Source organism: Cryptotermes secundus, unplaced genomic scaffold (genome assembly GCF_002891405.2).
Source record: "Cryptotermes secundus unplaced genomic scaffold, Csec_1.0 scaffold508, whole genome shotgun sequence".
Classification (NCBI taxonomy): Eukaryota; Metazoa; Arthropoda; class Insecta; order Blattodea; family Kalotermitidae; genus Cryptotermes; species Cryptotermes secundus.
The window spans coordinates 986,421-1,001,915 of NW_019733326.1; the positions used below are offsets into that span (position 1 = coordinate 986,421).

At 38.6% G+C, this 15,495-nt stretch overlaps 1 protein-coding gene across 7 annotated transcripts in view; it reads left to right on the plus strand.

Moving 5' to 3' along the window:
- LOC111867995 overlaps positions 1 to 15,495 on the plus strand; it is a 56,964-nt gene that overhangs the window by 6,850 nt on the left and 34,619 nt on the right. For 2 of the 7 annotated variants that reach the window (XM_023858305.2, XM_033752897.1), the window contains exons 2-5: positions 1,499 to 2,226; positions 5,990 to 6,280; positions 6,977 to 7,303; positions 12,747 to 13,348. In XM_023858305.2, coding sequence (XP_023714073.1) covers positions 1,499 to 2,226; positions 5,990 to 6,280; positions 6,977 to 7,303; positions 12,747 to 13,348 — 1,948 coding nt within the window. Of the gene's footprint in view, positions 1 to 1,498; positions 2,227 to 5,940; positions 6,281 to 6,976; positions 7,304 to 12,746; positions 13,349 to 15,495 lie in introns of those variants that run through there. The other 5 variants (XM_033752899.1, XM_033752901.1, XM_033752898.1 and 2 more) reach the window with 5 other exon arrangements.

Here is a 15,495-nt window from a genome sequence, read left to right on the forward strand (position 1 = left end):
CTCTCTTTTTTTCGCCTTGGAGGAGGTTGACCCTTCCACAGTGCCCAGTGTTTGCTTCTTTGTAATGGGACAGGAGATCCGGCAATTTGCTTCATGATTTCCAGTCATTTGTCTTCCTGAGGGTCTTGTTGAATTCACTCTTGCTTCCAAGCCATAGCTGGTCCTTGAAGTCTCGATCCCTGGTTCCCTTGGTGCCTTCCTGGCACATCAGTTGTCTTCTTCTGAGCATCTGTCTTTTCCGGGTTCCTCTTGCAAATTTATTTCTGGTCTGATTCTTCCACCGTCACTGTTTGACTGACAGTCCTTCTTGACTGCTTCCCTGAAGCCTGCGTCTCTTGCGCTTTGCCACTTATGCACAGCGGGTCATCTTCCTGCCAACTGTGACCAATTTCTTCCTCCGGGATCCACAAGCTCCCTAAGTAAGTTCCTTCTTGACGATGTATCTCCTGCGTCGTGCCACTGTTGCACGATGGGACACCTCCCTTTCAGCGACGGTCACTTTCTTCCGGGATTCACAACATCCCCGGATCCTTTCTCCTGGCTGACCGTGACTCCCTGCAGCTAAGTTTTTGTCCCTACGCCGCTTCCTCAGTCCTCTGACCGGAATCACTGTGGCTCCCTTTTTAGGAACCTCTTGTGCCGCCCCAGGTTCCATGTCCACAGAGGTCGGCTCCTCCCATTTAGGTTGTACAATGGTGCTTTTTAGTTCAGCTTGGTTTGTGTCCATCCTTGTGAGCATCTGTTCTTGGCTGGCTCTCATTTCTTTCAGCAGGAGTTCCATCATCTGCTGTGACCCCATCCTGTAGTGATATTGTAATACTCGATGTAATCGTACTTCCAATATTTTGTACTAATCCTATCACAAATCTGATACCAGTTGTCATGTATTTCCTAGGTAGCTCGACAAGAAACAGTGGGTTTTGGATTAGACAAATGTTTATTGGACAATTATTTGTTTACATTCACAATTATAATAACTCTCATAATGCCTTGCACATTTCCTCTTCAATTGCTATACTCTTGCACCGGTATTCTCGGTGGAGTGTCTTTGTTCTTGGTGCTTCCTTATCGCTCGTTGAATCTGAACTATTCTTGGTTCTGTATAATAATACTATATCATTTGAGATACACCATTCAGTGCATAATATTATAGTGTGCTGAAGTGAAACTTCCAGTATTTCAGATCCACTTTAATGGTGCTTGATACTATGTTTTTAATTATATAATTGCTACAAACTTGTCCGTAGTCTATTGTTTGCTGTATGCTATGACCCTCGTGTGGTATTGATACCTCCGATCATTGTATCATATTTTGTTACTGAATAAAGTTCATGGATGCTACAATCTCCACTTATGGCTGGTGCCATCTGTACAAAACGTAGCCGATGCTGACAGTCAGGACGTTCCCTGACTTTCACATAGCATCGCTAAGTTAGGAGGGTGATTCTAGCCAAGACAACAGTAATTACAGTACTGAGTTTTGCTCTTGTAATTTCAGGCCACTAAATGTAAAATCAAGCTTCAGTGGGAGTGCAACAAACACAACAGTTTCTTATGAGATAAAGACAAATATCAGCTTGTTTGAAGAATATTTGAAAGACTGTGAAGTTCTCAATCTTTCTGTCGTTGATGAAGAGCTGATTATGATTGTGGGGTATGTCACTATTCGTGGACTATCTACATTAATGTATGAAAGTCCATATGAACATTATTTTCCAATTATGAATGAATTCAGGAATAGAATTGGTGATATCCATGTTGTATTCTGCTTGGAGCTCATTCGCCAGTTCCAAAATGCACATTGTTTCACAAAACATATTACTTCAAGTATGCAGGTTGTGAAAGAAATGTCAAAACACAGAGTTGTGACTTGCAAAGAAAATACCTTACATGGGCACAGGAAGAAATTGAAAAAATGCTCTAAACACTACAGAAGTTGTTTGAAGAATGGAATTCTCCCTAACAATACATCTGCACTTACCTGTGCCATTTATGAACCTCAGCAGTCAAAGGGAAATCACGTTGTTGCAGATTCAGTAATATCAAGAATTTTAGAACAGGGGCAGAGACTTCGTGATGCTATGGTTAGATCAGTCCTTGAAGATGATATAGATAACGGAATTGATGTGCTTCAGTCTGGTTGTTTAACTGATAAAATGCTGAGTACAGGGAATGAAGGCAGAAAAGTGTTCTTTGATGATGCAAAGGTCATCAAGTTTCTTTCTGGTAAGAATTTATGTTGTAAACCTAGTTATAATTAGTTTAACACATATTGACAGTTCAACAGGAAGTCTCATAATTTATTATATAAGCTTACACACTGTTAACTTTCTTCCATATTCCTTTCCATTTGTATATTGCTTGAGTGATATGCTGAGATTGACATTTAATGCCATCTTCCATGAGTAACATACACAAATATTCAATTATAGAGTAACCCTTTTATATAGTATATTATGCTTCTCATTTCCTCATCAAAATATTGTAGCGTTTATCATATTTTGGAACAGTTATTGTCCCACTATCAGTAGCTATTATGATCTTGGTGTCATTTTGTCTTTGTCCGTTGCTGTTACGCTGTAACACTACTTCTCTGTCCTCTTCTTGCACCTTGTGCTGAACTAACCTGCTGTTTACAGCACTCTCTACATCATGTTTCTGTCCTCTGCCAGTTCCTAGCCCAGGAAGAGACTGTCCTCTTCATGTTTTGCAACCATGGTTTTGTACATGTTGTAGTTTCAAAAATCCATGAGTGATAATGTGAACAAGGTGGCCCTCTACTTTCTGGAAAGGTTCAAAAGAAAAGGGAAGGGGGTGTTTCAAAAGAGAGGCTGACACTGGCCACGCTAAGCCCCCACCATTCGTCTCCTCTGAATATATTATCAGTGGTTTCAGAATAGACATGATAACATTGAAATCACTTGTTCGTGACCTGTGGCATAACTTATGTTCACGTAGCATGTTAACACTCAAAAGTACATTGCCATTTTAACCTGAAATTCCACAATGATGATAAATCTCATGCTTACAATATTACATTTTGTTGTAAAATTTAGAATTGTGTTTCAGATCAAAGGAGTGTCATAGTAAAAAGGCAGAAGGTAAAGCTCTCCTTGTAACAGGCCATGGAGGCCCATAGGGTTTGTGAGATGTCGAGGCTTCCACATTTTCTAGACAATCAGCACCACATTATTTCTTCTTTGGGTGTTTGGGTACAGTAACAGGGGACAAGGTACACAAAATGTATACAAAAGTATGCAGTCTACACAACAATATTCTGTATTTAAAACAAAGTAGACACTATCGTATCAACATACGTTTTTATTAACGCAACATATTTCGGGCATACATGATACCAGACTTGAATGTACAAGGTGTGGGCCTTCTTGGCCCTTGCATCGCAACCACAGTGATATATTGTGCCTTGCCAGACTTGGTTGTTGAATTGCATCTAACAAATTGCGCCTAATTATTCAATAAGGGTCCTTATTGTGCACTTGAGTGGCACTTGAATCTTTCAGTTAAAATTTTCAACACTGAAATAAAGTCCCCATAAATCCTACACAAACACTGCTAAATACAGAAAAAGATAAAACAACATGGGCCACCTTTACCAGAAACTAGAACCATCATTAATTTATTCTGGAATACCAACCGTAGAATTGCCTACAAGATGACTAATACAATCAAACACCATTTGAAACTTAAAGGAATACCAGGAGATATATACAACCTGAGTGGTATTTACCAGCTATAATGCACTGAATGCCCACTCAAATGTATCAGAAGGACAGGACGCACATTCAAAGTCCTCTACAGAGAACATAAATGCTCTCAGGACTCATAAAGGACATTCTAAATTCGCACAACACATTTGGAAACTGTACATACATTTGACACGATGGACCAAACCATGAAAGTATTACATATAGAAAGGAACCCGAACTCAACACATTAGAAAGATATTATATATGTGTGTGTGTGTGTGTGTGAGAGAGAGGGAGGGAGAGAGAGAGAGAATATGGTAGTCATGTGTTTGTCTGATGATGACTTTAATAACCAAAACATGTAGCCAAGCTAATTTTAGCCTTGATCTTTATATCATTGTGTTGTGATGGACTGCAACAAAGAAATTGTATATAATAACACAACAGGATGCACGAAATGAAAAAAATAAATAATTTTTGTGTTTTAATCTTTAGTCTCTAATTTTTAAATTTTATTATCTGAGTATTTAAAAATTATAACCGAAAGACTCAATTTATGCATTTAAAAACACTCAAGTGCACAATAAGGATCCTTATTGAAGAATTAGATGCAATTTGTTAGATGCAATTCAACAGCTGAGTCTGGTATCATTATACGCCTGGTGATGACCCAGGATAAGGATCGAAACATGTTGCATCAATAAAAACATATGTTGATACGATAGCGTCCACTTTGTTTTATATACAGAGTATTGTTGTGTAGACTGCATACTTTTGTATAAATTTTGTGTACCTTGTTTATGACACACAACAGGATGCATACTATTAAGATAGTAACCAGGAAGATCATACTAATTGTGTAAAGTCTGGGGTCATCTCTTTTCTTTTCCCTTCATTCAAAAACCCAGAACCAAGCCCATTGGATGACATCAAGATAGTGACCAGGCTCTCACTTTTCCTTTCTCTTCCTTCTTTGGCGGTTGAACATGATTTATGATTTTTTTTTTATTTTATGGGTTATGTAATGACACTTTCAGTATCTGGAGAATGTAGCACTGGGTGGTAGGATGTCTGATGAATTGGAAAGATTCATAAGGAAGTGATCATGTCCTAAACAAGGTACAGTCCCAGCATTTGCTTCAAGAGACCGAGGAAAATCATGAAAAATCTTGGTCAGGATAGGTGTTGATCCAGCTGAGATACATGCCTAGTGTGTTCAGATTTTGTTGTGTATAATTGAACATAATAAATAATTTATTGTTGGTAGTTATATTTATTGTTTTCATCATTTATATATCACTTGCTCTAATCTTCAGTCATTATCACAAATTATTTAAGGCTAATAATTAAAATACACCTCTTGTGAACTTTTTCTGTAGTTGCAAGTTTCTTGACGTTCACAGTTGCAGTATGTGCTATGTGTTCTATCTATGATAATTACACTAGCCAATGGAGTTTTGGTAACAAAAGAGAATTAAATCTTTAGATTAATTCTGATATGCTGATTTAAAATCTTGCCACAAAAATTACATGGTAGTGTAGTTGTTTGAGACACTGTGCTACAAGCCAGAAAGTCATGGGTTTGAGTCCTGGTCAGGTTGATTTTTGTCAATCCACCTAATCCTTCCAGCCACACTATGGCCATGGGGTTGACTCACCCTCTAACAGAAATGAGTACCAGGGATCTTTTTGTGGGAGGGTGTAAAGGGCGGCTGGCGTGTAAGGCTGACAACCTTACTACCATCTGTGAGCCGATTGTCTAGAAAATGTGGGAGCCTCGACATCTCACAGCCCTATGGGGTGTCACTGCCTGTTACACGGATAGTTTTACCTTTTTTCTCACGGCTTTATGTGTTAAGCATGAGCCAAACAACATTTTCAATTTGGTTTTGTATTTTTTCTTAGTTAATCACTTTTATCAGCAAATTTTTGTGAGAAAATTATGCTCTCTTTGTCAATAGAAGGTTATTCTCACTTAAATAATATTAACATTTCAGATTCCATAATAAAAGAGTCTTGGATAGGTAAAAATAGAAGATTGCAGAAAAACTGCGTGTTACAACACGTGACTGCTATTTTTGTGAAAAGCATTCCTGATTAATGAAAAGCAGTTTATTTCATGAATATTATTAAACAAATGTGAACATTATTGTTCTTTGTAATTTGGTAAACTTGTGCAATCGGGCTACTTGGTATTCCAGTCATATAAAGTGCAGAAATCTCAACTTTTCAGCTCACTTCAGGTTAGTGGTATAAATGACACTTCTTTTGTGTTGAACAAGGCAAGACTATGACCCAACAAGATGAAGAATATGCCATGGAGAGACTGAAGAACATGCCATCTGTTGCCAGTTTTTTAGAAATGGTTAGGGAATTGGGCATGAAGGAGGAGGTCATTGTTGAGAATGATGAGACTCCTGAAAATGAAAGTAGCAAGATGGCTGAATCAGAACTGGAAGCTGTTGAATCTTCAGTCCCCTTCTCAGAAGAGGGAATTAGTCATGAAATCACAAAGGAACGTGGTATTCATAATACTGGAGGGAAGGAAGTCAATGTTGATCCTTTAGAATCAGGTAAATGAACCCTTCAGTACATTTTTGATCAGAATAATTGTTCTTGTGTGTCCTTTATTTGTAGTTGGAGACATTTCTTTTGGTTGGTCAACGTTATTGCTTCTTCACCTGTCCTCCACCTTTTTCTCCTCCTTGACATCTGTTAGGAGGTAAGTAGGCTGAGCAGGTAACAAGGGGTTGCCATACAGGTCAGTAGTGAGAGGTGAAGGAAAGACCTTGACTGACCAAAAGAAATGTCTCCAATTGTAGTGCCTCTATATGAGGTCTGTGTTGACCTTTCTGGCCTCTAGACCCTTAAAAAGCTATCTTTGTAACATGCCATGGAGGCCCATAGGGTTGTGAAATGTTGATGCTCTCAAATTTTCTAGATTATCAGCTCACAGATGGCAGTGAGGTTGTCAGCCTTATGCTCCGCAGCCACCCTTTACCCCCAGGAAGATTCCTGGTACTCATTTCTGTTAGAGGCTGAGTCGACCCCAAGGCCATAGTGTGGTTGGAAGGTTGAGGTTAATTGAAAAATCCAATAATGTCGGGAATTGAACCCCTGACCTTCCAACTTGTAGCATAGTGCCTCAACTAACTATGCCACCATGTGCCCTCTGCCCCCTTAGGCTAGGACATTAATTTAATTTCTGAGATCAGGACAGCCATATTGCAGGTTTTATTCCACTTTAATTATCCTCATTTAATTTACAGATGCTGTTCTACAGACAGACCTCTTAATGAAGATTGTTGACAGTCTTAAAATTACAGTTCATAGTTTGGCTATAGACAATAATGAAAGGAACAAATATCAAAACTGTGTACAGTTAGACACCAGGAAAATGAATTTCCTTCATGAATTGTCTATGCAGCGTGGGACATTTTACTTTGTGGAGTTTGAACTTCTGTACCCTTATGACCTGGGAGTGAGGAGAGAGACAAAAGTAGTAAATGAAGGAGATGAAACCAAACATGCAAAGAGTAGTAGGCCGTGGCACAGCAAGGTGAAAAGGTTCTGCTCAAGGAAGAAGATTGGATCAGGTAATTACTTTGGTTTCCAGGAGACAGAATAATTCTTCTATGTATGTGTTAGAGTTCTTGTTGATTTCTTTTATTGCCATCAAAAATTCTTTAGGAAATTAACCCAGTTGCTAATCCATTTTTGATACCTCTGGTTTGTGGGTCCCTGTAGGTTAACCAGAGAATTTTCTGTCTTAATATCCACTGTCAGATAAAGGCAAGCCCCTCCCCCAGATATGCTCCTGCAGCTAATCTAGTGTGCTGGAATAATTATATTTTTTAACACTAATTGTGTTTCATTAATTGACAGAATTGAATATTTTAATAGTTCCTTACTTAATGTATGATGTTTGTCAGAATTTTAGCTAAATTTAGCTGATTTGATCACTCTTAGCGTTGCTGAATTTCAGGCTGTCACAGCAGTGGCTGTGGAGAGTATGTCTTCTGGAATGTAGTGCAGTTCAGTACAGTCAGGATGTACAGTCAGGATGTACAGTGACAGCAGGAACCTAAGTAGCTCTCTGTACCTCCAGTAACCTGTAATGGCTTGCCAAAATTGTTTTGTGGATACACCTGTATATTAAATAACTAAATAATAAAATTCTTGAGAACTCTGGCTCTCCTTGGATTAAGTAATGAGCCTGTGGAATGTTGCATCATACATTTTGAGAAACCATGACTTAATGTATAAATTTTCTTTTGTATCAGTTTTTTTTGTTCTATTTTTTATGCAAGTGGACTGATTTGTTATCTTATTTGTTCTTGCATTTTCAATGTTTGCCTGCTGTATTGTTGTTGGGAGCCACTTTAATAATGGAACTTAATTGAATTTAATTTAGTCACTATTTTAATATTAGTAGCAATACCATTAGTAGTATATATGTAAATTCTTAGCCTACTTTCCTTTTATAAGGTAAGAAAATAGGCTTGTGAGAGCACTGTACTGTCTGTGTAGCCTTCCATTTCATCCCTTGAATCGGGTGACAGTTTTCCTGAAATATGAACATTATGCCATTTGAGGCCACCCAGACCTCATAATTTTTAATTTTGTACAGCTGGTAGTAATGCGATGAATGCACGAATTTGTGATCTCAAAACAGCGCTAGTGCAACATAATGTAGGGTCCTGAAATGGTGTATGCAGACAGATTGTTTAAAAATCAACAACTTTTGATAGGATTCTTTTTTTGCAGAATGTAATGCAAAATGAGAGGTGCATGAAATATATACAGTCAACTCTCGATTATCCGGGCTAATGGTGGGGANCTGTTCGATGGCCATAACCTTTGAAGCATTGGAATCAGACATGTAAACTATGGGATGGAAATAGATCATGAACATATCTAGAAATTCTGTTTGAAATATTGTTTATTAGTTGACAGTTACAAATATGAAGTGATTTCAGATTTTGAGGTTATAGCCAGCAGCTTTAACATACTAAAAATGAAATCTGTAGGCATACTTCAGTATTCCTTGAATGTAAGAACAACTGCAACATCTATAATAATACAAGGTGGTTCAAATATGACTGGGACTGATTTGTGTGGAAACAAGCTGCACTGCGCAGCAACTGTGCGACCTTGAGAGAGTGAAGCTGCAACCTCCACCCTCCCTCCTGTTTGGGTTAGAACCTGTTCAGTCCTGTCTGGGAGTTGCTAGAGTGATGAGCGAACAGAAGGTACCATGGAGTGTGGAACAATGCATTGTGATCAAATTCCTGATTGGAGAAAACGTCATGTCTGCTGAAATTCACCACAGACTCCAACAACAGTATGGGGAAGAGTGTCTCTCACGGACCCATGTGTTTGAGTGGTGTAAGTGCTTCAGAGAGGGCAGAGAGCGCGTAAAGAATGAACCGCATGATCGTCAGCCTCAAACATCCATCACCAAGCCAAACATTGATCGTGCAGACGCACTTATTCATGAGAATAGGCTCATCACTATCAAGGAACTTGGAGCAATGCTGTCCATCAGTGTTGGTAGTGTAGAAGACATCGTGAAATACCACCTGCACTATCACAAGGTGAATGCATGGTGGGTACCATGCACTTTGACAGACGTGAACAAAATGGTGCGCATGCAAGCTGCCAGTCATCTCCTACAGCAGTTTGAAGACGAAGGTGATGCATTTGTGAAGTCTATAGTGACCACCGATGAAATGTGGGTGCACTACTTCATTCCAGAGTCCCAGTAGTAATCACGCAAGTGGCGGCATACCAGTTCTCCCAAACCCAAGAGAGCGTGGAGGAGCCATTCGGCAGGAAAAGTGATGGCAACATTCTTCTGGGACTGGCAGGAGGTTATCCATGTAGACTTTCTGACAGATGCCAGAACAGTCAATGCAGCTAATTACTCAGACCTCCAGGCAACAGACGTGAAGGAAAAGATCCGATCCAGGCGGAAGACAGATGGAAAGTGGGTAGTCTTCCTTCAAGACAATGCACGCCCCCATATGGCTGAAACAATGATGGAAACCCTCCAAAAATTGAAATGGAACCTTCTGACACATCCGTTGTACAGTCCCGATTTGGCCCCAAGTGATTTCTACCTGTTCGGAAGGCTCAAATTAGACTTGCAAAGCATGCGGCTTGTGGGCAACGACACCGTCATCCAGATTGTTCGGGAGTGAATACGCCGCCAACCACAAGCCTGTTTTGAAAAGGACATCAGGATGCTTCCAGAACGTTGGAAAAAATGTGATGACTCCGGAGGGGAGTACGTTGAAGACTGACATGTGCAAGTAAATGTTTGGCAGTTATGGTTTTTAAAAAAAAAACAGTCCCGGTCATATTTGAACCACCTTGTATTTACAATTGCAAACAAAAATTTGACTCTGTTAGTATTGAATCCTATGACTATCTGCATATGAGTCCAACATGCTGGCCCATCATCTTACTGTTGGATTTTGAATTTGCATTATCATCAGATCCCTTGTAAGAAGTTTTCCAAGGGACCAGGAAATATAATGTGAGAAAACATTGTAAAATGGTAGGCTTCAAAATATATACATAATTAATTATATCCCTTGTAGAAAACTAACAATATTATATTTTTATACTGAATAAATGGCTGAAAACACACTAAGTTTGCAGGCTTTCAAATGTACAGAACATGTTTCTATGTCATGGTTATGGTTATAGTCTTTCCGAAATATTATTCTTGCTTGAAGAATGTGTGTTTTTTGTTTTCCTTGTCTTTAAAACAAATTTAAACTAAAATTTTCCAGTTCCCAGAGGTTTCTGATTGACACTGGCACTTCAGGAAGTTTCCTAAACTCTACACTGCACAAGAGAGACTGTCGTCAGTCTCTGCATACTCTGGAAATGGGTATGTCACATTCATCTTCTCGTGAACATCTTCCAGATACACTGACTTAGTTTGTGTCGCCATCATCTTCAGTATGAGGTTCTGACATTTCACACAATTCAGCCTTCTGATAACAGTTTCCAAACTGACAGCATTCCATGATGCTGCAAGTGTTTATATGGCATGAAAGATACTTTGTAGCATTCTTTGCTGAACGTGATTCTCTGCAGAAAGTTGCAATCAAAGCACCTATGATATTTGTGTTTCAAAGATCTGATTATCCCTTGGTCCATTGGCAGTACGACTGACATTGTGTTGGCTTCTTCCTCTTCATTTACACTCTTAGGTTCTCCTCTCATGATTCTGTAGTAAGCCCTGCACTTTTTCTGAATTGATCACTCTAGCCATATGAAGTCACAAATTCAACATTTAGTTTTATGGCCATTTCTTCAACTTTCTGTTACAACACAGGACCTGAATCGGTATATGTAATACCCATTTTTGTCAAAATTACTGTAGGTGCACTGGTTCAGTCTTCTCACCTTTAAAAGTTTTTGTCTTTCTTCTGTCTGGCTGAGTACTTATACATTGCTGAAATATGTTTCTCTTTCAGAGTTTGAGGTTCTCACAGCAGTTCTGTCTTTTGGGATATAATGCCACATGGTCCGTTGAAAGTCGACCAACATTTCAGAATAACATGTTGCCTCTGAAACATCAGTTCACTTTCAATAGACCACACAGCATTATATCTCGTGATAGAACTTTTTATGTTTTTCATGTCTGCTGTAATATTATTTAGTGTTGATATTTGTGTTCCAAGTTATTCTGTGACCTTTGTGTACGTCACACATGGTTGAGCTTCCATGTTCTCAGTGATCTCCATTTTCTCAGAAACTGGTAACTCATTATTTTTTATATTTATTTTTGTTGTCATGCTGACAGCTGTATATAATAAGCAGGTCAGTTTACTTTCATGTATATTCACAAAATGCAAAACATGTTTTCATGATACATAACCTTGTATGGAAAGACCATGCTACCAGTTAGGTGTATGGAGACAGTCAAAAAGCTACATCTAATACCTCCCAGCTTCTACCACTCATAAGCACTATTGAGTGGCGCTAGGCGCTGCAACGTGTTTGATTTATATGATCATCACTTTGTTTCTCACTTATTTCTGTGCCTACATAGTATAATCTGACAGTAACTTATTAAATGGGTAGAGTGTTCAATACATGTCTTTAAAATTGCTCTTCTTATGCAGGAAATATTTTGAATGCGATATAAATGTTATTATGGTATTATATTTTTTTACCAAAGGATTTTAACTTTAGCCAGGAGACCTTTGTAAACAAGATCTTCTTAAGTAGGGTCCACTGTATCCAAAGAAGATATAAATATCATTATATTCATAGGGCTGATAGTCTGCAGTAGGGAAGTGTGCTTTTTTATTTGTACCCAGAATTTGTTAATTGTATGATGATCTGCCTTTAAGAAATTTGTGAAGTTCAACTTGAGTTTCATGTAAAGTAGAAGTTTTGATTTATCAGTATGTAACCAAATTAAATTAATACAATAGTGTATAGTGCAATATCCATTCTTTCAATTTAATTGGAATCGGTCTATTAGCCAGTTTCAAAGATGAAATTGGCAATACCCATGCAGAAACGCATGTACCAGTGGCCACTGCCGAGGTGATTCAACCTTCATCCTATAGATGTAGCAGTCATGAGTTGGGCATCTCTGAACATTCAATGTAATGGGATGTAATTACATCCCAATTTAACCACATAAAGTACAATTAAGATATGTAATGTATGAATGCATTACTCTCAACATCCAAACCAATTAACATTAGCAACGCCTTCTGTTGTTGTGCTGTGTGGTTAGTGCTTGTGTGCAGTACCAGCAGGTGACATGCTCTGCAGCTTTATGGTGAACTCCCAACAAGCAATCACCACATCACCAGTGCACATGAGATCACCTTGCTACTACATTTAAAGTGCATATGTATATGTATATAATGTACATATGTTTGTTTTTTATAGAGACGTACAGATGATGAATGTACATGACCTTTCTATTGTGCATTTATTTTATATGCAGTGTGCAGAGCACTTAAAAGCAGCATATACTAAATAAGCTTTCTGTTTTTCTAGATATTTATTTTGGACAAAGTTCATTGTACATTCTACCAACAAGCAAGACTTCATTTTGCAGACTTCTGAGGGATGGAAACATTACATTTAGGGTTTACTCTCGTCATTTACATCAGAAATTACCTTTACAAATTGGTGAAGCATGCTTAAGAATGACTGACATTTTAAAATCGGAATCCTTTATCTTTCACGATGATATAGAAATTTTATATAGAACTAAAATACCTGAATGTCAAGTGCATATAGGAGTTTTGAAGATCACAGTCCAGTTGGGGTCAGGACAGAGAAACTTTGGTAATAATTTTCTGAACAAGTTAAATAGTGATGGCATGCGTACTGAGGTTGTCAGTGACTGTGAAAATATGAAGCCTGGTGCATCTGAACATAAGCGTGAAGCCAACTTAAAACCTGTGTCAGACACAAGACTTGCACCCAGACATCATGCTTCCAGCATTTCCAGAAGGATTATTAAGAACAATGGGAGCAGTGGCATAAGTTGTGACGTAATTAAGGAAAACCAATTTTGCAAGAACAGTGAACAGGAAATCGGGTTAGATCATAGAGTGGCAGATTCTTCACTATCTGAAACAAGGTTGAATGAGGTAAGGCTTGCATTGTCATGCACATACTCATTATTATGCTTTTTTTTTTTAACCTTAAAGCTTTCAGTGTTACCAGTTATTCAGTTAATGTGTGACTTCGGCTTCCAGAAGCATGTCACATAACATGCTGAAGGTTATCCATCATTTTGGCAAATATTGCTAGTTTCCATCTTCAGCATTAATGACTTGGGAGGTTGTAGTAGTTCCTGTGTAGGTCAGTTGGTGGGTGGTGGGTTAGTTGAAACAGAGCAGCAGGTTGCAGTCAAGTAAGGAACAGCAATGTGGTTAATAAAAAGAGGTGACGAAAAATATTGTGTTGCCCAGGTTGGCTCTGAAAGAGGTGATGGGAAGATAGCACCTAGCTTTCCTGTTTCATACACTCATGGATTCATCTCAGACACTGCCGTACAGAACTTATATATATAACTGCTTTATTAAGACCGTCACAACACAACTATATCAAGGTCATGCCTGGTTTTGGCTCTGCTACATGTTTCAGCTATTATTAGCCATCATCAAGCAAATACATGGCTAACATATAGACACCACTGAACTACAGTATTAATAAAATTGGATACAATAATATTAATTATATTAAAATAATTGACATAAAAATACAATGAATTAGATTATATAAAACAAAAGTTATAGTATAAAACAAGAATAAAATTCTTTGAGTGATGCTTTACATCACTGAGTCAGTCGTTGGTTTTTGTGATTTTGTTTCGTTCCCATGGACAAATTAGAGTATTCTATATTTTGTGTATAAAAACTGTTATTGGAGGCTTGTGATGTAGATGTAGTAATATTAATGTTAATCTGAAAATGACATGAAAGTAATATTATTAAATTTTATAATCAACCATTATTAATTATTAATTCTTAATTTGTTGATTATAACAAAATCTGTACTCTACTGTGGGAATGAGGGTGTGTTAATGATCATTAAGTGGCTGTTACATCATCATTACAAAGTTTCTGATTCTAACATACATTGGTATTCGTACATTAGTGGGAAATTAAAACATAATTACACAGGACTTTTCCTATGTAAGGTTGCCTACACAAGGTATTATGTACACTGGGGTTCATAGAGTAGATTCATGGCATCAGTGTTTACTGTAATAATGATGTTCTTAGCAGAAGGCTTCAGGTATGACCTTATTCATGGCATCTGCATTCTTTTTAATGTGGAATTAACTGTTCAGACACATTATACTATTCCAGATGATAGGATCAAGTCAGAATGATGTCTGAGAGAAGGTATTTTTAAATAGTGGCAAACTGTCTAATCTGGCAAGTAATCTGCTGCCAGACCACTAGAACTAGAGGAATATAAAACAAAACTATTTCCTCAAGAGTACTGTCATGTGGGATGTAGAAGGAAAATTGTGACAGTATGTTCCTCTGAAACATTGGTGGTTGTCTACTAAATACTTGGCCTTACATCTCAGAAGTTGGTAATCTTCATAGTCACTGTTGTGAGAACCACAGATCCGACAAAATGTTTTCGTCATTCCATAAGAATATATATTGTGACATGTTGAACCCTACCTCCCCAGCGGAACGTAGCGGTAAAGTAGCGCTCACGTAATAGGCGAATCATCACCCCGCCACTCTCCCCGCGGTGACGTCACAAGTGGAGCCGAAGTGAGCCAAGCGGAGCCGAAGATAGCCGAGCCCCCGCATCCTGGTAGCTATGCAACGCGCCACGCGCGGTGACGCCACGGTAACGCGGAACCGCTTCCCACTGTGACGTGGCCCGCAACAGGCACCACTGCGGATATATAAGGGAACCGCACAGCAGCTACCAGTCAGTTGGAATGTGGGCAGCCGCCGAGTTATAACGTGGCCATTGCCAAAGATAGTTCCGAGCAAGCCTACGAGAGTGTTTTATCAAGAGTTCTCCAGTCAGCCGACTACTGTTGGAGTATAGCAGCCGCCGCGGATAGAAGATCTGGACATGTGTGTGATTGTGTAATTGGGAGCGTGTGATACAGTGATACCTAGCTCCCCTACTGTAAACGTGTAGACTACTGAACACAGAGTGAACTGATTTGCGCATAGGGTTATAAATCGTGAAACCCCGCAACAGTGTTAACAGATTAATGCGATTAGGGTTATAAAGTGTGAAACCCCGCAACTGT